At 39.5% G+C, this 22,716-nt stretch overlaps 1 protein-coding gene across 1 annotated transcript in view; it reads left to right on the plus strand.

Moving 5' to 3' along the window:
- The window catches only part of NUCB2 (nucleobindin 2), a 30,340-nt gene extending 10,607 nt beyond the window's left edge, over positions 1-19,733 (plus strand). Inside the window, exons 2-13 of the mRNA XM_081841533.1 lie at positions 443-586; positions 1,462-1,569; positions 3,167-3,293; positions 6,972-7,075; positions 10,551-10,736; positions 13,531-13,621; positions 15,050-15,108; positions 15,789-15,881; positions 16,517-16,606; positions 17,934-18,104; positions 18,694-18,775; positions 19,522-19,733. Coding sequence (XP_081697659.1) covers positions 443-586; positions 1,462-1,569; positions 3,167-3,293; positions 6,972-7,075; positions 10,551-10,736; positions 13,531-13,621; positions 15,050-15,108; positions 15,789-15,881; positions 16,517-16,606; positions 17,934-18,104; positions 18,694-18,775; positions 19,522-19,646 — 1,380 coding nt within the window. The 3' untranslated portion in view covers positions 19,647-19,733. The remainder of the gene's footprint in view (positions 1-442; positions 587-1,461; positions 1,570-3,166; positions 3,294-6,971; positions 7,076-10,550; positions 10,737-13,530; positions 13,622-15,049; positions 15,109-15,788; positions 15,882-16,516; positions 16,607-17,933; positions 18,105-18,693; positions 18,776-19,521) is intronic.
- The last annotated feature ends 2,983 nt before the right edge of the window (positions 19,734-22,716 follow it).

Genomic DNA, 22,716 nt, shown 5'->3' on the forward strand with positions numbered 1-22,716 from the left:
CATTTGTAAAAAGGGAGTATGCAAAGTTGTGAAAATGAATAGGAGGACAGTACTATAAAAATGGTATGAAGATAGTACAGAATATGATGGCAGATGTCAAGATGCCATTACCAGACACTTTGCATATGGTCTTATATGTTCATCTCTTGCATTATTAACCAGAAATGTGTAAACTTGTGTTCATAGTTAGTACCAGTCCTGAACTGTGTTCATACTGCTCACTAATGCTAACACCTCAGTTTTGGCCCACTTGAATTCACGAGAGTGCGACTATAAGTCACTCCTGTCATACCAAAAGTTGTTCTACTTTAGCCTCTTTTAAGTTGACAAGGCATGCATCTGGGATTCCTCATACTTCTGACGTGATTGCTTTTGCCATAGGAGCAATCCTGGATAAAGAGTGTTACATGCTTAGAAAAAATACTTTGCTGTTTTATTTCAGATAAGATGGAAAGCTGTTTTCTTACAACAGTGTCTTTTGCTCCTGACCTATCTTGCTATTGCGCTGGAAGCAGTGCCTATAGACATAGACAAGACAAAGGTAAAAGCGGAAGAACAAGTAGAGAATGCAAAAATAGATAATCCGGTAAGTGAAATAAATACTTTGTAATGGCATCAATATCATAACTTTATATTACCATTTCTGCTGAACTGATGGAATATTATTTCTGAATTTAAAGTATTAATACTGTTCAGGGCCATCTGTGGCACTCAGGGTCTGAATTTAGGTCTTCTTCTTTTTGTTAGCTTTGTGAAAATATTGTAGAGAGAGAGGAAAAAAAGAAGCAAATTAGAGTGAGGAAATGAACTAACTGGACCATTTTGACTCTCAGAGAAAGCAGTTTGACTTCAAACCACTTTATCCAGTGTTTTAAATAGGAAATTTCTCAGCAGAGAAAAGAAATCCTCCATTTTAAAAAAGAGATAAACCATATGATATTGGAAAAGGACTTAAGTTTTCTGTACCAGAACACCAGACACCAAATATTATTTGGGCTCAACCTGACTGATTTTAACTTAAAGAAACCATGGGGATCCAGTCACTGACCTCCCCATATCTCATTTAGTTTGAGACCTAAAATTAACTGGGTTCTTAAAGCTAGAAGAAAAACATAGGAAGGAAAGCTATAGAGAAAATGTCACATATATCTTATTTATTCCCTTATAACCTCTTTCTCTTCTGTACTACTGAGTTTTCTTTATAAACGACATCTCTAAAGAGCTCAGTTAAATCCACAGAAATTGCAGTTCCCCAAAGAATGTGTATTTATAGCTGCTTCATGTGATTATTATTATTTATCTTCACTGCTAGATAAAACATTATGGACACTGATAGTTAGGTCTTAGAATCACAGCTGGACTAAAGATCTCACCTAATTTAGTCTGAAATATTTCTGTAGAAAGAGAAATGCTTTTCTTCCTTGGCCCTCTTTTACCAAACTGATATTCATTTTCCTGAAGGATACTGGGCTTTATTACGATGTGTACCTCAGGCAAGTGATAGATGTCCTGGAGACAGACAAACATTTCAGAGAGAAGCTCCAGACAGCCGACATAGAGGCAATAAAGGTATGTAGTTTTAACTGTGCAAGCATGCAGCTTGTTTAGATAAATAAGAGAGAGAAGTAGAGCACAGTGGTACTTCAGCTTTCAAACGCCTCTGTAGTCGAACGTTTCGGAACTTGAATGCAGAAAACCTGGAAGCAAGTGCCTCGGTTTTCGAATGCGCCTCGGAAGTCGAACAGGAAACACACCTTCTGTTTTGAGTTTTCTGTATTGAGGCTTGCGTTTTGAGGCTTCTGCTTTTGGTTTTTGAACGTTTCGGAACTTGAATGGACTTCCGGAACGGATTATGTTCAAAAACCAAGGTACCACTGTACTCTGGTTTGTCATTTATAAGGAGGCTAGACAAATTCATGGAGAATAGCTACTGGATCCAGTGTTAGGGAGTATGCTTCTGAGAATTAGCTGCTGGGAATCACAAGCAGGGAGAGTGCTGTTGTGCTGAAGCCCTGCTTGTGGGTTTCTCATAGGCATCTCCCTGGCCACTGTGAGAACAGGGTGTTGGGCTAGATGGGACTTTGGTCTGCTCCAGCTGGGCTCCTCTTATATTCTGATAAGAGCCAGTACGCCATACAGGTAACATGAAGTTTGTTCTCAAAGCCAGCAGACCTGATGGGATACCTTCTGGTCTTCAAAGTGGGTGGAATTGAACTTAGACAACAACTTCACAAGCTCACCAAAAAAGGTCTGGGGGAGAGAAGAGATTCCAGCAGACTTTGGGATGCCAAAATTATCAGTTTCTTTTAAAAAAGGCAATAAAACTGATTGTGGAAACGATCGAGGCATCTTTTTATTAGCTGTGGACATCAAAATTCTTGCAAGGATCTTAGCAAACCGTCTCCTAACAATATCTGAGGCTACCCTTCCCGAATCCCAAAATGGATTTTGACCTTCTAGGGGTACGGTGGACATGATTTTCACCGCTTGACAGCTTCAAGAAAAATGCAGAGAGCAAAACCAACCCCTGTATATGGTGTTTACTGACCTGACTAAGGCCTTTGACACTGTAAATTGTAATGCTCTGTCGACTGTCCTTCTGAAAATTGGCTGCCCAGATAAATTTGTCAACATCCTTCAGCTCCTTCATGATAATATGACAGCAACAATTGCAGATAGCAATTGTTCACAGTGGGATCAGGTATTAAACAGGGTTGTGTTATCTAGCTGCTCCTAGAGTGTGTGGGAGCACTAGTGTGTGGAGGTTTCTGTGCAGGACTTCCTCCTATCTTTAGATAAGAGAAGTACTGTTTATCTATCTCAGCTTCATGCATTGTGGTCCGCCACCCCTAAGTGAAAAAGGAAGGCTTTCTAAGCATAAGACCTCTCTGTCAGCAACATAGTGCTCACACAACTTTGGACTAAAAATTGGATTGGATCCTTAACTGGCTTACTGTACTCATTTATTTATTATATATGGAACCTGTGGATCTTAGACTTTGGGTTCTGTTTCCATGATAAAATGAGGTAATATGTCCTTCCAGCTGCAACATGTCAGTTGTGAAATGCTTCACCGTCTTCTCTCTGTTGAGAACCTAGTAGAACACAGTTACCTTCTAAAAAAAATTAACTGACTACCTTTATCAATTGCTTGCTTTATTGACAGAGTGGAAAGTTAAGCAAAGAACTAGATTTAGTTAGCCATCACGTGAGAACAAGGCTGGATGAACTGAAAAGACAAGAGGTTGCAAGATTAAGGATGTTAATTAAAGCCAAGATTGATTCATTTCAAGGTAAGAACACAAAGCAAAAATGTTTCATTTGCCTCTCTTGTTTACAACAGTAGCAGAGATTAATATAAAATAGAATGGCGTAAGAGCTTTGGTGTTTCCTTTCATCTCATTACACAGTCCTTTCCTGTTTGGAAATCTAGGAGAACAAGACAGACCAGTTCTGAGGAAACAGCAGACACACATTTGGGAAAATGGTTTAAGAAAAGACAACTATACGAGTTCCATTTTGATACTGTCAAATACTTTCGTAGCTTCTTCATTAATTTCTCTTGAGCTTTGCAAGTTTTACTTTTCTCACTGAGGACCAGCAACATACTTCACTGGAATATAAACACTAAACTATTGATGAGCTGCAAAGTACTATCTGATCGGGCCACCTGTTTAGAAAGGTTTTTTGAAAACAAGGTTTGCAAGGTTATGAGAATACAGAGCAAAAATAAAATGAATTAATACTACCCCTGTAATACTGATATTATGAAAATGCAGTAGCATCTTGTTCCTAATTTTTGTGTGGAAGTTAAACACTTATCATCATTTCCCCAAAATGCTTAAATTGCAGATTGCATTGCAATGAATTCATTGAAACAATGTTAATTAATCCATGGACTAGCAGGTATTTCTAATATGCATAGCAGAAATGTGAGAATTATCTTTTAAGCTGAATGTTGTTTTTATGGTTTATGGGCCTAATCAAGCTCAACTGGGCCCAGGATATTGAATGTTTTGGGCAAACCATGCCATCCTTTGCTGGGCCTGATTTCATATATGATGTAGGCAGGGCTTTTTTCCAGCCGGGAGTGGCCGGAACTCAGTTCTAGTATCTCTCAGGTGGGCGTCATTGCCATTGTAAGAGAACGAGGGAGGCATTTAGGGTGAGTTCCAGCACCTCTTTTTCTAGAAAAATAGTACTGGATGTAGGGTACAGGGAAGTTCCTACTGCAGCTTTAAACTTCAAGCTGTGGCTAAAAGGAAGAAGAATCAGAATTGCCTTCTTAAGTGCACTTCTGATTCTTCCTTAGCCTCAAAGAGTCAACCCTTTTTGAATTGGCACCTTTTCTTGCTACCCTGCACTTTCTTTTGGATGCAGGGGAAGAATCGGGACTCTTTCTTTTGAAATTAAGTCGCCTGACAACATTTGATTGACTGGTAGATGGCGCTGCCTACCTGTCAAAGTGACCCACAAAGGGAGGAGAGCTCAGCATCCGGCCCACTGGCCGTAGCATGTGTCACAGTAAAACTTGATTAGAAAAACCACACCTTTTATTGGCAATATCTTGAAAAAATGTCTAAAGGAGAGAAAAGATAGATTTCAGAAAACCAGTTGATATTATGTCCAGTATGATAAAATACATATTCTTCAAAGTATCATGTATAGTTATCATAATGCAGCTGCAATACTTATCAAAAGAGTGACACTTAATAAACACACACACACACACAATTTGTGCAAAATCTTTTTTCTGTTGCCGCTGTCCTTGTTTTCAGGTGTAGTATGTAGAAATAGGGAGAAGAAAATGTTTTGCAATGTGAAATATGGATATACTGTATTGGATGACTGGCCTGTTCTCTACAGCATTTGAAATGCTTACATTTCAATCAGCAGTAAATGGTGTTTCAGGGGAATAGAGTGTAAGGCCAGGCTTTATGAAGATAGATTATCTAGTTCATGAAACAGTTTTCATTCTTCTCTAAAGCAGTTAGGGCCAGTTCACATGATTATCCATTACAGATCCCCCCCCCCTTTTGACCTGCTTTCACTGTGTTCATGGCAGAAAGATAATCTGAATTGTTGCGCACCAGAGCAAATCACAATTCTGCTCAGCAAGCATTAGGAAGGTTTGGGATGGTGGGGGGATTTTAAAAGAAGTGCTTCTGCTCTTAAACTCCACACACAGCTGGACTTACCTTGCTGGGTCTTGTTTAATGAAATATTGCTTCTTCTTTAAAAAAGAAAAGTTCATTGTTTAAGCAGACTTTCAAACAGCAAAATTATTTGGATAGTGAGAGGAATATTAATATTTTTCCTGGTTAGCAGTTGCTGCAGTTAGTGATATTTAAAACATTCCTTGCTGAGAGCCATTTTGTAGAATTGTAGAGCTAGAAGGGACCATGAGGGTCATCTAGTACAACTCCTTCAATACAAGAATCTTTTGCCAAACATGGGGCTTGAACCCACAACCCTGAGATTAAGAGTCTGTTGCTCTACTGACTGAGCTACCCAAGATGCCAATATAGAGGGGGAAACATGCAAACACCTCTGTAGATGTATACACAGTGGGGGGCATCCAGTTGTGTCCATTCTTGAGTAGAATAGACCTCTGCACACATGGTGGGACTTCCCATTCCTCTCCACCACCACCCCGCTTCCCCTGTCCCCTTCATAACCCAAAATCTGCATGGGAACAGCAGGGATAGACAAGGAAGGGAACGTCTTGCTGGGCAACTGGAAATCCACTACCTGGGACATTATCCCACCTTTATACGTATGTGCATATGATGCGTATGTGCATACGATGATCAACATGAGGGTTCTAGGCAAAGAAAGATAGAAGTCTTTATTTGTAAGAATTGTGTCACATTTCAGAAAGCCATTGGATCTCCCTCCCCATCCCCCATCATTTCACACCCACGCTGTACTCCCTCCAACCTTGCCAAATTCAAACTGAATTAATTTAAACAAAAAAATCCTTCCAGTAGCACCTGGAATTAATTTAGAATCTAAAGACTTCAAGGCTGGTGCAGACATAATATTACTCTGTCTTTTACCCACATGCTTCCCCCGCAGCCTTGCTCATTTGTGTGAATTCCCTCACCTCTCTCTTACACTGCAGAGCAGGGCCTCATCTTAACTAGTGTTTGTAGATGGTTTAACAAAAAAGCCTAGTCCATTTAGCAGGAAATGGCCAGAACATAATATAGTTAAGGGAGAAAGGAAGCTGCTAGTGAAGGCAGTACAGATTATCACAGCCTGCTTCTGGATTTCCTAACTCTGTTTATTGGGGAACAGTATATCTGCACCTGACCCATAGTTGCATTATACTGGCCTTCACTTCTTCAGAATACTAGCCATTGTTAGGCGGCCAAGGAGGCTAACACTTTTTTCTTTTCCAAATGACACTCCCCATTCCATGGCTTTTGTAAACTGCTGAGCATGCTCAGTCTTCACTGATTCCCCCCCCCCCCGGATTTCCCCCCTTTACTTTTATTTTAAGTTAAATACCTCTTAATTTTACTTCAGAAATTCTATACTTTTGTGTCCCTGGAGTATGTGGAAATTGCCCCCTTATTTGTAAGTTAGTTGAGTGACAATCTGCTTAGCTGCCAAACTAAGACCTCAGTAACTAACATTTGCTATTAGAGGAAATAATGGATATTGGAACTGGTTTAAGTGCAGAATAGTTGTAGTGTATGTCTGCTATAGTATGCATTTTAGTTTCTGCCTATTAAAAGTATAGTGTAATCTCTCAACAGTTTGACAGTTGTGTCCTTTTGAGTGTCAATATTTATTTTACTTTGGCTAAAGCTCATCCTTGAGTTGCTCTTGAGGGCTGCAGCATATAAATGTGTTTTTAAAATATGTTTCTTCCCTCATGCAGTGCCAGGAAACTTAACCTGTTGTCCAATATATATTGATATATGTAGTTAAATCATTTCTGTCTTTGTACGGGTTGTTTTTAGATTCTGGCATAGACCATCAGTTCCTTCTCAAACAATTTGAGCATCTGAACCACGACAACCCTCACACTTTTGAAGCTAAAGATTTAGACATGCTAATCAAAGCTGTAAGTGTTGAGCAAATATTTTCCAGATGCTTGCTTGCTGCTACTGCTGTATTTTTCTTTAGTGGAATCCACTTTTTCTCCCTCCCCCCTGCCTCCATTTTGAATAACTTTCATAGTTACCTCAAGAGTCATAGTCTGAGAATCCCATTTGGCTCCGTAATGTAATATTGTGCCACAGGAGACATTTATGTGCATTTGAAAACAGTCTGCTCATTTTTCTCATAGTGCCTCATGCGACTTGCATCCCCAAGCCAACATAAGCAATCTTTGAAGGTTTTTACAGAGCCTTTAAATTGAGTGCTCTTTTGACCTTTGCCAGCTAATACTGGCAAATTTTCTTCTCTGATTCCTTTAGCGATTTTATGTAAGTGTATTTGTATATGTACAAAAGATATGTACAAAAGATTTTAACTAGTTTTGCGTTGATTAATCACTAGTTAACTGCTTTAGGTTTAGACTGATTTGCATTTTGCCAAAACCTGAAGATGGGTTCTTTTGAAGTAGCAAAAAATAAATGAAACTTACAAATAAATAAACAAAAGCTGCAACACCATCTTTGAAAAGGGCATTTTTCATTCTCTCTTTTTTCCACATTAAACTTGATGGAATCAAAATAGTCTCAAAATATAAGCAGGTGTTTCCTAACAGTGATCAAAATTGGTCTCCATAGATCAAAAGCAGGGATAGAGAACCTGTGATGCTCCAGATGTTATTGGACTGCAGCTCCAATGAATAACAGTTGGAGAGACCACCAGGTCCCCATCCCTGAGCTAATGAATCAGCCAATTAAAGCTGCTTGCTTTGTTTTTGAAATTGAAAAGTATGTTTAGATTTGCAGTTCATCCTCTCCTGAAGGCTTGGGGAGGTTAACAGTATTGCAGATACAAAAACACCAAATAGGCCCTTTTGCTTTACTAAATAATTGGGAAGGACAACTGTCAGAGGAGGGAAAGCCTTACAGATACAGTGGTACCTCGGGTTACGAACTTAATTCATTCTGGAGATCCCTTCTTAACCCGAACCCGTTATTAATCTGAGGTGCACTTTCGCTAATGGGGTCTTCTGCTGCCGCTGGCACGCGATTTCCATTCTCATCCTGGGGCAAAGTTCTCAACCCGAGGAAATACTTCCGGCTTAACGGAGTTTGTAACCCGAAGTGTTTGTAACCTGAAGCATTTATAACCCGAGGTACCACTGTAAATACTTATTAATGTTATAGTACTTTAGAGTGTTCAAAGTGTGGCAAATAAGTCATCTTGATAATTGCTAGCAACACCGCTTTAAAAATAACTAGTACCACATTATTATTATGAAGTTGCAGGTGGCAAGGCTGAGACTTGAGTATAGTGAATTCTTAGCTCCCCCTAGTGAGTTCATAGCTGAGTGAGATTTCCACCGGGAGACTTTGTGACTCATGTCAGCTGCATTTTCAGGTTATGCTAAACCATAGTTTAGTTGTACAACATTAACAAGTAGGAATGAGCCTAAGCAAGCCTTGGGCTTACCAGCTCCCTCTTCCTGTTGTTGATTGGTTGGGAGGAGAAATAATGGACCAGTAGCATCCCTCCAATTTTAATGACTTGCAGGATGGGTGGGTTAAGATGATGGACAGTTACAGGAGCCACTGGTGGGGATGGTTCTGCTGTGGTGGAGTCCCCAGCTATGCCCAGATGGACAATAAGCCACAGTAAGATCTGAGAGCATTCTAGGATGGAATCCTTGAGAGGTTCAACTTTTTGATTCCTCAGCTTTATCAGTCTGGAGCTGGTATGGTGAAATTAAATGCATATATATAAATACCTTGCACCTTGCCCAGCCTTCTTCCAACTTGGTCCGCAGCAGATGTTCTGAACTACAACTCCCAACACACCTGACACTTGACCATGCTGGCTGGGGCTGATGGCAATTGTATATTGAATTGCTTTGTACTGTACACTTAAGGTAATTCTGATACATCAGAGGCATTCAGTAAAGGTATGCTTCTCATTAAGTGACACATTTCACAGTTCTAAGTAGTTTACCTGAGAGTGTGTGTTGTTTTTCAAGCAGTGCAAAAATTCATTCAAATAAAGGATTTTAACCTCCGGTCAGGGGCGAACGAAGGCTAACCGACACCCAGGGCGGGGCAAACCGCTGGCTGCGTACGCGTTGCACCGCTACGAACGACACATGTGTGGTGTTGCTGTGTATGATGCATGTGTGCCATTGCTACGTAGGGCGCATGTGCGACACCGCTACGTACACCGCTATGTGCGGCAACACCACGCATGCGCTGTACGTAGCAGTTTGCCGGTGGCGGCGCCCGAGCGCCGTACGGACGTTGGCGGGATCCTCTGCTCGCAGCTGCAGCGGCAGCGAAGGGATCTTCCGCTTGCAGCTGTAGTGGCGACGGAGGGATCCCACCACCGTCCGTATGGCGCTCGGGCGCCGCCACCGGCAGCAAACCACTACATACAGAGCATGTGCGGCATCGCTACATACAGCGCATGCGTGCAACACCGTGCATGCGTTGTATGTAGCGGTTTGCTGCCGGTGCCACTCAGGCGCTGTACAGACAGTGGCAGGATCCTCCGCTCGCGGCTGCACTGGCTCCGGTGTGCTATAGTACTCACCCAGTCAGGATCAGCTTGTCCAACCCTGAGCACTAGATGGCCAGGAAGTCACCAGAGACTCCCAGCTTTGCAGGGGCACACTCAAATGTCAAGGGAAAAAGACAAAACTAATAGTTTCCTCATTGATGTAGTGGTGGCAGTTCAATTCAAAAAAGAACGTGTTGGGCAGCTTAGCTCCCTGTCCTCATTTAAAGGCCTGGTCGATGGTACTGGTGGTCAGGGTGTGATAACTTTGAAGTTTTATTTCTCTTTGGCTATATCTTTACATTTCAGGTTGGGGGCACACTAGTTGACTGTTGCACAAGGGGCCCACCAAATTGTGGAATCAGCTTTGCAACTCTGCCTCTCTTATAATTTTACCTTTGCTTAACTCCCTGGATTTTCTGTGTTGAATATCTAATTGTTTGAGTTGATGTGGTTTTTCAGTTGTTAGTGACAGATACTAAACCACTTCATATACGCTTTCCTTTCATAAGTAAATTGGAAGGAAAGAGTGCACCAGACCACAAGACGCACCTAGTTTTTGGAGCAGGAAAACAAGAAAAAAAATATTCTGAATCTTAGAAGCCAGAACAGCAAGAGGGATTGCTGCACAGTGAAAGCAGCAATCCCTCTTGCTGTTCTGGCTTCTGGGATAGCTGCGCAGCCTGCATTCGCTCCATAAGATGCACACACATTTCCCCTTACTTTTTAGGAGGGAAAAAGTGAGTCTTATAGAGCAAAAAATACGGTATATCAGCTGTTCAGCATGACCTCAGACCCACTGCTGGGACACAAACAAAGCTTGGATAAAAGGAGTATTTTGTGCTGCATATTGCAGTGGTCAAAAAACACAGTATTCTTAATTGATTTTTAATTTGTAGGCCACAAGTGACTTAGAAAACTATGACAAGACTCGTCATGAGGAGTTTAAGAAATATGAGATGATGAAAGAACATGAAAGAAGAGAATATTTAAAAACACTGGATGAAGAAAAGAGACGACAAGAGGAAGCTAAGTATGAAGAACTGAAGAAAAAGCACAGTAATCACCCCAAAGTTAACCATCCTGTAAGCACATGGTTTGTGTCTACCATATAGTGAAGGTGTATTCATGCGTTATGCATTAAAAGGAGAATAAATATGACCTAGTTTTGACCCTGCAGGAGCCAGAACCTAGTACGAAAAGAGTATTGCAATTGATTCAAGACTTTGGTCGGGTGGCGGGATTTAAACTAAATAAACAGAAAACTAAGGTGCTGGGAAAAAATCTGACAGACACAGAGTCAGAACGGTTTCAGAGAGAAACAGAATTAGCTATGGTAAAAAAAGTAAAGTACCTAGGGCTAAACATGACAGCAAAAAATCTGAGTCTATTTAAGGATAATTATGAAAAATGTTGGTCTGAAATTAAGAGAGACTTGGACAGTTGGACCAGATTGAAGCTTTCTTTGTTAGGCCGAATTGCGGCTATTAAGATGAATGTATTGCCAAAGATGTTGTTTTTGTTTCAAACATTGCAAATTGTGCTTCCGGAAGTGGCAGAGAGATATTTCTAAATTTGTCTGGCAGGGTAAAAAGCCCAGAATTAAGTTTAAGATATTAACTGACGCGAAAGAAAGAGGGGGCTTTGCCCTGCCAGACTTAAAGTTGTACTATGAAGCCGCAGCTTTCTGCTGGCTAAAAGACTGGCTACTTCTCGAAGACACTGATGTATTGGATCTGGAAGGTTTTAACAATGCTTTCGGTTGGCACGCATACCTATGGTATGACAAAGTCAAGATCAACAAGGCCTTTAAAAACCATATTGTCAGGAAAGCAGTATTTAATGTCTGGACAAAATACAAAGACTTATTGGAAAACAAAACTCCGAGGTGGCTTTCCCCTCTGGAAGCTAAGGCCCGAAAAAGACCCAATATGGAGGCCAAATGGCCAAAATATTGGGAAATATTAGATAAAGATGGAGACAATTGGAAATTGCAGAGTTTGGAGAAAATGAAGGATAAAGTGCGAGACTGGTTACATTACGCTCAGATTAAAGAAGTTTTTAAAAATGATAAAAAGTTAGGGTTCCAGAAGATAAAAAGTTAGGGTTCCAGGAGAAATCGAAGTTGGAAACAGAATTGTTAGAACCAGAGACTAAGGTATTATCTAGAATGTATAACTTGATGTTAAAATGGAACACACAAGACGAAATGGTTAAATCGGCTATGATAAAGTGGGCACAGGACATTGGGCATAACATTATGTTTGAGGACTGGGAAAGGTTGTGGACCACTGGGCTGAACTTCACTGCATGTAATGCTTTGAAGGAAAATGTAATGAAAATGATATACAGATGGTACATGACCCCAGTTAAACTTGCCAAAATATACCATTTGCCTGATAATAAATGTTGGAAATGTAAAGAAAATGAAGGAACATTCTTTCACCTCTGGTGGACCTGCCCTAAAGTGAAGGCCTTCTGGGAAATGATATATAATGAGCTGAAAAAGGTATTTAAGTATACCTTCACTAAGAAACCAGAAGCCTTCCTCCTGGGTATTGTCGACCAGAAGGTGTTAAAGAAGGACCGAACATTTTTTATGTATGCAACAACGGCAGCAAGGATACTCATCGCTAAGAACTGGAAAACTCAAGATCTACCCACACTGGAAGAGTGGCAGATGCAGCTGATGGACTATATGCAACTGGCGGAGATGACTGGCAGAATCCGAGACCTGGGAGAAGAAAGGATTGAAGAGGATTGGAAGAAATTTAAGATTTATCTACAAAAATATTGTAATTTGGTTGAATGTTAAGAAGGATGCTTGATCATAAAATAATTGGCCACCACTAAATTAGACCGGAATTTGACGATAATTGAGATTAAGGAAAATATAAACCTTCTGGAGAATTGTTAGACTATTTTTAAATGAGCGGAAATAAGATGGTAAATAAGATGATAATTTGCTTGAAAAAATTATTCAACGATGTAAGTGGGAGCAGGAGACGTGAGGAAGTCCAAAGAAGTTATGAGATTTTGTTATGACATAACTAATGTTGTCTATTATCTGTGCATTTCTTTTATAAAAAAAACCTTAATAAATATTTATTAAAAAAATAAAATAAAAGGAGAATAAATAAAAGTAGTGGGATATGCTTTATAGATGCACTTAAATTTGGTTTGGTTATTGAACTGGCAGCAGTGGCGTAGCGTGGGTTGTCAGCACCCGGGGCAAGGCAAGTAATTTGCGCCCCCTAACCCGTGGATTTGCGCCCCCTAACCCGTGGATTTGCGCCCCCTAACCCGTGGATTTGCCCTAACCCCAGATGTTGCGCCCGGTGCGGCCGGCCCCCCCTGCACCCCCCACGCTACGCCACTGACTGGCAGGACTTTACTGAACTGAAATATCATTTTATATACTTCCTTTCCAGCCATTTCTTATTTGATCAACATTTATGAGAAGGGACTGAGATCTGTGCTTCCTTTGAAAACTTTTCTAATACATGTTTGAGCTGCAGCTTTCATGACAACTTCTTCTATGGGGGCTAGAACCTGACCAAGTTCTACCTCCCCTTATGTTATGCCCATCTGTTAATAAGAGTGGCATTGTAGAATGATCCAAATGGTTCTTGACCATGTGTAACATATTGTTTCATTTTTGTTATCACCTCTGCTGACAATTTAGGAATTCCTACTGAAGATGTTGGCATTAATGGATGATATATGTGTGCTTTTCAGTGTATGTGTGTGTGTGGGGGGGGAATAACTAGATTTTGAAGCTTTTCTTAGAAAGGTAATATGGATTTATTTGGCACAATGTGGTTGCAAGAAATGTCTATCTAATCATTTGCATTATTGCTTTTTCTGATCAACTTACAGGGAAGTAAAGACCAGTTGAAAGAGGTCTGGGAGGAGGCAGATGGACTGGACCCCAATGATTTCGATCCAAAGACTTTTTTCAAGTTGCATGGTAAGGAGCATAATTTTTTCCGGTAAAAAATTAAGCAACTTGAGTGATACTCTTCGGATTGCCTTCTCTGGAGCAATACCTTCATCATGTGACAACAAAGAATCTTAAGTAAATTAACATCGGTAGTAGGATAAAATCCCATTATGCAGATCAGGGCTGAGGTGATACAATTTATCAGACAGTTGAGTTCTAATTCAGCATTTTCACATTGGAGTGTCCCTTTTGTACTGGAGTTTATTTACATGTGTATAGGTCCTTGTAACACAACAATTTCTATAACTGGTGGGCTTGTTGCGCTTAATTTTCATTTTGGCACTATTTACCTCAATAGTCTGGAGTCCATACTGAGGAAGAAAATAATAATGTTTTGAAGAAGGACTACAACTTAGATTCATTTTCAGGTTGCCTTGTATTTTTAAAGCTCATGGCAATCACCCTTTCGAGGACTTGAAAACTAGTCTGGTTTATACATGACTTTCTGGAATTACTCAGTCTTTTGAAGGTTCTTTAAAGTTGCAATAAGCAGAATTTCCAAAACTGTTAAAAGAATCGATACTCAGATCTGGGCAAACGGGCCAGAGCTTATAAGGCTATGCTCTGCAAAGTAAAACCCTCTTTTGCTGTTATTGTTAGCAAGTAAGTCTAGGCAAGGTTGTCCCAGCTGCCCTCCAGCCACTGGGACTAAAGAACCTGTAAAATATCAGGAAATGGGACTGAGAGTTAACCCCTCCTCATTTCTGTTCTCTGTTTATCCCTGCTATTACACCCTAGAGTTGCACAAAGGCTGTGTGTGGCAAAGTGACTTTATCAACATTATGGTGTTGTGACAAATGTGCAGGGCTGGACAGATCTGAAGCAGATACATATAAAGAATAGTATCTGAGACAGATAGTTAATTCCTTTCTAAGTTAAATAGCACCAACAATTTCTAAACAGCAGTTAGGCACTGAAATCTTACAAAGGTCATGGATGTTCACACCCTTGTCTAACAGGCCCTTGCTTCAAAAGTTAATTATTAAAAGTCAAGCTGCCATGATTTAATGCAGATAAACATGATTCAGTATCAGTGTGGCCAAGTGGGATCTTGTCAGAGGCAATGTATGAATTTTGAATATATTCAAGCCTATTTATGTATTAAGATTTTATTTTGAGCTATGTTTTGGTTTCCGATTTCATTATAAGAGTAATGGAAGCCTGAAGAGCACTTCTAGATTTTCTTTGCTAATAGAACACAAAACCAAATAGTCAACAGCAACAGTCTGGTCAGTAGCTAAATAGAAAAATAAGCGTGCTGTGCTAAAATATTTTGTTAGATATAGATGTTAATCAAGTTGGGATTGTAGCCTGCTACAAGCGAATAAGACCTGGTGTGCATGAGTGTGCTAATGCTTTGGTGTTCTATATTTATATGCATTATACTTTTTATAGATGTCAATAATGATCATTTTCTGGATGAGCAGGAGTTAGAAGCCCTGTTTACTAAAGAGGTAAGTGATGCACATTACATGGAAACTCTTCCTTACAATTAGTTGATATTTAAGGACTTCTTTCTATATAAAAATGGCAGCACTGGTAATATTTATGTATTCACCAAAGATGTGTTAAAGGTTATTTTTAAAAAACCCCAAAAACCCCAGGTCAATTATTCAAGGATAAACAATATATTCTGGAGCAGGGAGCAATACGAGATAGTTACTTTCAACACTTTGAAAGTCCATTGCTAAAACCTATAGATGCAAGGGCAAAACATAAAAACTTCATACCAGGAACTGATGCCATTTACGAAATTAGCTATTGATTTCATATTCAGGCTGGGACTAGCTACCTGGCATGCATATTTCCAGTGTCTGGGCATAGAAATGCAAGGGGCTTTTACATATCTGTACATACAGAGTGGACCAATGCCCAAATGTCTTGGTAAGTTCAAAATTTGGAAAGTTGATATACTGATCCAGTCTGAAGAGGATAAGCCAAAAGACTTCAATTCAATTCAAACTGATTTTGTACCGATATGTATTGTATATTGGCATAAAAAGCAGTGATTTCTTGATTTGAAAACAGAAGCCAACTCTGTTTGATGTATTTATATAGTTAAACAATAACAGGGATGGATAATCTGTTTCAAGCATATTCCTTAAGTTCAGTGATGTATTTGCTTCTGTTTTAGCTAGAGAAAGTCTATGATCCCAAAAATGAAGAAGATGACATGGTAGAAATGGAAGAAGAGAGGCTACGAATGAGAGAACATGTCATGAATGAGGTGAGGCCAAAACATCACTCTTTTATAAATAATTGTAGTAGGCAAAACCCTTTTGTTACCACATTCATCTCTCTCACACACACACTTCACATCCTAATGTCTCTATATCCCTGGTCTGTTCCAGGCAGCTGCTAGTGGGAATATGAAATTCTCACATAAGGATGGTGACAGTCACAGTGACAAGCAATTCTAAAATGTTATCACTAGGATGGCAGTGTCCCTTGTGGTGGGCACTAATGCATTCTGACCCTTAGACATTAAAAAAATAGGACTGGAGGAAATACACATAGTTGCTTGGTAACATTGTATAGTATTTTCAGTGAGGAATCCAAGCTTTTGAAGAACTCTCAAGAATTAACTGTGTGGACCTTACATAGGAGAAGCCCTTTGAACACATTAGGACTTACTTCTGAGTACCATAAACATGCATTGGATTATGCTGTGAGTGAGTGTGTAGGAGGGGAATTCATTTGGCCACCCTGAAGACTTTGTTTTCAGTCATCATTTCCCCCTCAGAATAATGTGGTGCCTGTGCTGTAACATTAAAATACTGTATCTTTTGAAAATCTTTTGAAAAGCTGAATACAAATGCAAGTACCTAAAGTGTACTTATCCACTTGTACCTCTTATAAAAGGTTGACATCAACAAGGACCGGTTAGTGACTTTGGAAGAATTCTTGAGAGCTACAGAGAAAAAAGAGTTTTTGGAGCCAGAAAGCTGGGAGGTAATCCTGCCATTTTTAAAGTAGAACATGCTGCAACCACCATCCTGACCCAAACCACAAGTAGTCGGTTTGTCTCAAGCCTTTGATTTTCTTCCCCGTTTCTTTGTTGTATTTATCTGTGCTTAATTATTAGCAACTTTATCAAAATAAAATCTGAACAGTGAGTCCAAGGACACTGTGCATACACTACTTTATGGGACAATCTTAATGTTTGTGCATGCATTTGAAATAGAATAAGCACAGGCATTTTGACTGCAGTATTCTTTGAACAGAGCAGTCAGCGATTTATATTGGAAATACAGAGAGAGAATTGTGTTATCTTTTTTATAAAGTCAGGTTTATGCCATTTCTTCCCAGATCCTGAAAGAAACTGAGAACTGTTAAGTGCTGTAATGCTGTCCTGTATGCTTGGAAGCTGTCTTCCTTACAGTAATATCTCTATAAGCACAGAAGGAGTTCTCTTTGGCAAACAAGATTCTGTTGCACTTCACATTAAGTGAGAAAGAGTGTAGGGAAATTCAAGCCCAGCAGCATAGAGCAGATAATTGCACTGTTACCACAAATACAATCCATATGCATAAGCAGATTTCCATTCTTATTATTTATTAAACTTATTAGTTGCTTTATCTTGCTCAAGGCAACACAAAGCAACACAAAACCAACCAACCCCCCCAAAATTCCTCACATAAATACATTAAAACAAAGTGGGGGTGGCACTTTCTGGACCACGGCTTATGTATGTAGGAAGGTGGGGGTGTGGAGGAGCAGAGGAAAACATACAGCACCAAAAGGTGTGAGCATACTGCTCCTGTATTGTGTGTGCACTGTTCAGCAAATGATCACTTCTTGAAAGTCTGATGTTGTCAACCGTCTTTAAGAAGCACAGATCTTCCTATACAGAAGATTCCTGGGGAGAGTGTTTCTGCTGGCAGCAGGTCCTGTGTGGACCCTCTTGTGGGGAAAAGCTAAGTAATGCTGCAGGCTGATGATTTTCCTTATCACTCCAATGGGCAGACCCTTAGTCTTTTCAAAGTCAAGTTCCTGTCAAGGTGTGTGAATTGTGCATAGACAAAGATCAGGAACTTGTTAGAAAAAGGAGGGGTGCTTGAGGAACCTTGATATTCTACCCCCCCCCCTTTTCTGGTAAGAATTTAGCTAGTGTAAAATGCTTCTCTTTATCAAAACTTCGGATCATCATAAAAAATATTGTATCTTGCACACATATTTCAAAAGGTGGGTCTATAGAATACTTTGTGAATTGCTTCTTAATTTTTTCAACATTAAACTTTCTTTGAGGGGTTTGTGTTTTATTCTTGTTGTTTTTAAGACCCTGGACCAACAACAGGTCTTCACTGAAGACGATCTGAAGGAATTTGAAAGTCACATTTCCCAGCAAGAAGATGAACTGAACAAGCAAGCACTAGAACTTCAGAAAAGGAAAGAAGAACTACAGAGGCAACACGACCACCTTCAAGCTCAGAGACAAGAACTCCAGCAGGTACCATCTGAATAGCTGCAAATTTCCTTTGGTTATAGATACGGAATTCATTGTATTTATTGTTTAGTAAGAACAGAACAAATGATCATTTCTTGTTCTGAAAGTATACTGTCTTTGGAATGCATGTTAGCTGGGTCTGCTGCTCAGACATACCAGACCTCGAAAGGTTGGAGTGATCTTTTAGGTATTGTGGTCCTATACACCAGTACCTGTACCAATAGCAGCACCTTAAAAATAGCTTGGTTGCTAATTGGCAGCCAATGCAATTTTTTTTTAGCAGCAGTATAATGTGATGGTGATATTCTGTGTTAAAGAACTGTAAAGTTACTGCATGTTGCACAGTACTGAACTAGATTACTGGATTTGGGAGCACTTGTTCCAGAGAAAAGAAGAATCCATGCAAAGCTGAGTTTATTTAAGAAGGCATTTTGTTGCAGACTTTACTGTGATACACAAGAACTATATGGATGTTCATATTCAAATATATATATATATATATAGCGCTTTATTGCATGAAATTAACACCCCGATACACCTTGGATTACCTATTTTCCATTTCATTCCATGTACGTTTGTAACTGCCCAACAGGCTGTCCAACAAATGGAACAGAAGAAGTTACAGCAAGGACACCCTCCTTCAGGACCAGGTGGAGAACTGAAATTCCAGCCACGTATGTAAATTAATTATTCTCTTTCTCTCTCACACACATATTATTGATGATGGTGTTCATTGCTTGTGAGAAAAACTATTTATGCCCTCAGTGTGATTCAGAACCAAATTTATAGCTTGGCACTTAATATTCTACTGCAAATAAGAGAAGGAGCCTTCCAACCCATTAGATTGGAATGTAACATGTTTGAACACTTGGATGCCTGAAACTGAACCCCTACACAAATACTTTCCTTGCCAGATAATTCAAATGAAAGAATCTATCATGTTTTACTATGAAATAGGAGCACCTTTCATACAAACTCCAAATATATCTCTTAGCAGCTGTACATGAAAGAGAGAGATATAATTTGGGCAAGTGTGTTTTTGTATATGAGAGGGGGGGGAAAGATGCATTTTCATAAAAGAGAGCCATTGAAATTGAAAATACCATTGAAAATGGAGCTATAAAATCTTACTGCACATAAATGAACAAGCAAATACTGCAGACCTTCTTTGTTCTCTGAAAGGTGATTTTATGCAAGGAAAAAAATATCTAGTACCTTAAATATGTGGAGTTCTGTTCTAATAACCTTTGGGGACGTTTTGACTATATGTGATTTCAGCTTTATGCATAACCCCCTGTAATGTAACCTCCATGTAAAATTTGAGTCTACTATAATATGTAAAACCACACTTTCTGAGATTTGGATTACCAGGTAATTGTTCAACACAACTAACCTTTGTTTTTTGTATTTTGTGTTACAGCTGCAACACAACCAGTTGGAAATGTTCAAAATCATCCTGCAGGAGGCAGTCAGCCTTTACCACCAGGAAGCATACCAGTACAAGAAACAGCTGCAGGATCAGATCACGTTCAGTCTCACCCTTAACCACACGTGCCTCAAATTTGTACCATAGATTTGGGAGAGAAGTGGGAGGGGATGTGGTCAGAGAAGTAAAAACAAATTGGGAATTGAGCTTAAAATCCCCATTTCAAATCATTGGATTCATGAAGACTTTCAAAGGCACAAATGATACAAGGCAGGTTTATAAAGCTGCCGATCTTTCAGGTGAGAAGGGTATATTAAAATATTCTAATTTTGTAACTAGATTTAAGGATATCATCCAGATTTTATCCTCAGGAACACATTATTGTTTGACTTCAATATAATTTGGCTGGCTGTCCATCATTTGTGCCTTGGAAAATCTCCACCTACTTCATGGTTAAATTAAATATGTTTTATAATCTGCCAGAAGACTCACTGATGAGGGAAAAGCTAAGAGGCACAAATCTTTTACTTTTTTTTGTAAATGTTCATGATGCCGACAGTCTTGATTGTCGGTGGGTGTAAAGTGGAAGTTTGCTTGATCAAGACACAAGTCTATGACAATATTTTCCTAAAAGTGCCAACAATGGAAAGCAGGAATTTAGGATGGTGTAGTGAATGAGGGTGGGTTCCCCTGCCCCAATCTCTTTGGTTTTTGAGACCAAATGAATAGAAACCACCTGTGATCTGATTTCAGTAAATTCTGAAGTGTATTGATTTAGCCATCCTTATTGTTGCAAACCGAATGCAGTGTGTCAGCTGGCTACATCCCCTGCAAGTCAGCTATGAAGAAGATACTTTTGTCCTACTTCGTTTCATAATATGCCAGTTGCATTTATCCCTTTATGAGCTATGAAAGCGAGCTCTTTTGATGATAAAGTATATTTGCAGAATGAGCAAAGACCTCTCATTGTCTTTTCCTGGACAAAACAGCTTGGCTCCTGCTGTAAACGACTCCTTTGAAAATCATCAGTATGTTACAAACAGCAGTTCTCAGAAGCTGCATTCTGAGTTTAAGCTAAAATTAATTAACACTGGGTATGATTACCTAAACGTTAAAAGGCATGCAGTTTAGATGTGGATATTTTCATGGAAGCCTGATGCCGGCATCTTCAATAATAATTCAAGTTTCTCCACATAACCCTTTGTTTTTCTGTGAACTTGGCTAAGAGCAACATAGCTTTAAGAGTTCTTTACCATTTTAGCTCAAAAACAAGCATCCAGTTCATTACAGCTGAAACCCAGTTTATCCTTTGAACATGACTCCTAAAGGCATTCTTTATTCCTGTGTTATTCCTACTTGAATTTTGATTCAAAGACTACTGAAGCAAATGGAATGACAGTGGCATTAAGACTGGATACAAAGTATTTAAAAATAAGGTCTGAAAACTACATTCGTTTAGGACAGTATTTTTTTCTGATGGTTGTGCTGATGGAGCAGAAATAGGAGGTGGCTATTCAAATATTGAACAACTATAATGATTTCTGTTTCCAGGAAATTGGCTGTTTTGACATAAAATGAAAGGCAGGCCTTCCCTATACAAAAGTTAGGGAAGGAGAATTTGGCGCACAGTTTGCATAAGACTGTTAAGCATGTAGTGGATACTTGAAAAAACCTGTGCAGGTTTTCTCCCTGCCCTTGATGAACCGGTAGTGTGTGACTCCTGCCATGCACCAAATTCTTTAATAAAACCACAAATGTCATAATATGAGCACATCTCAAAACAGATAGCAAATACACACAGGTGGCTTCTTGGAGTCAAAGAGGCCAGTTGGGCAGCCTTTCCATGGAACCAGCCCATGGTCAGAGTGGCCTATGAACCTGTCCTGTGCTTCCTTTTTTTCAAGTTCCATTATCTTAACTGAATTTTGCCTTCTTGCTTCTTGTCATCTCCTACTCCTGCTCGGTGTCAGCCACTCTTTCCTTTTTATGGTCCTGAAATGAATATGGCAATGTAGTTCTGATCTATAGGCTGAATTGTCTTTCTGTAGCCCTAGACTTCTTTTTCCACAGCCCACGATGGCCAGTAGAAGAGCCAGCACATGCAACTGCAACCATGCATAGTGCCTTCCTAGTTGGATTATATACAAGGTGCGATGGAACAGGATTATTGGACTGATACCCATGACCTAATTCATATTACCCATACAGGAGACCCTACATGAGAATCAAAAGAAGTTCCCGGAGGAAGGCTATTTCTCTACAGTTTTACTTGAAACAGTACATTAGACAGCTGCTTAAATACAGGTTGTGATCCTTGCTTGAGGCTCACCTAATACAATTGTTGGAAAGTTATCTTCTGTATTTTGTTTGTGGCCTCACAAGTATATACAGACCAAAAAAGCATTCTGTCATTAAATTTTATGTGGCATACATCCCTCTTTTAAGATTATAAATAAAATCACATGACAAAAATAAAAAGGTGGGTTGCAGTATGATTCCAAAAGCTTATTGCATTTTATAATCAAGAAGCTTTAAAAATGTTCAGGATACAGAATTTATGGTGTTTCGTTTATCACTACTGTGAGCCAAACCACGTTCTACAAGGAAATATGGCACAGTCATGGCTGTGTATGGGCCAGGCTATTCAAACTACTTCATAATTTATAATGCTTATAAGAGGCTATGACCATGCTGAATGCAGATTATATCAGACACAACCAATGTATCTGGAAGAATTAAAATAAGGTTCCGGTAGTATTATTAATCTAACATTAAAAATGAATCTGCAGCTTCTGTTCAATTGTTTGTTTTATAAACAAATCTTATGCTTGGGACTTTCCCCCACCCCCAAGTATAAAAAAACTATGACACAAAAAGTATTACCAAGTTGCAATGCTAACCACTTGACTGGGGGTAAGCCCCATTAAATTGAGTACTGACTTCTGAGTAGACATGATTACTGTTTCTGTATGGGGACAGAGAGCTTGGCAAAGATTGTTCACTTCCCTTGGTAAGAGGCAAAATTCCTATCCTGCAAAGTTTTCAGATCAGAACTCAATGATGCCGGGCATGGTTTGCATCGTGAAATTCCCAGGTTTAATCATTCTTGTCTCCCCGGCTAAAAGAAATTAGTCCTAAACTTGGTATAAGACATAATTTCCATGGTTTGGTGCTTCATTCCTAAATGCA

The sequence above is a fragment of the Podarcis erhardii genome (genome assembly GCF_964252035.2).
Source record: "Podarcis erhardii genome assembly, chromosome: 1".
NCBI classification, from domain to species: Eukaryota; Metazoa; Chordata; class Lepidosauria; order Squamata; family Lacertidae; genus Podarcis; species Podarcis erhardii.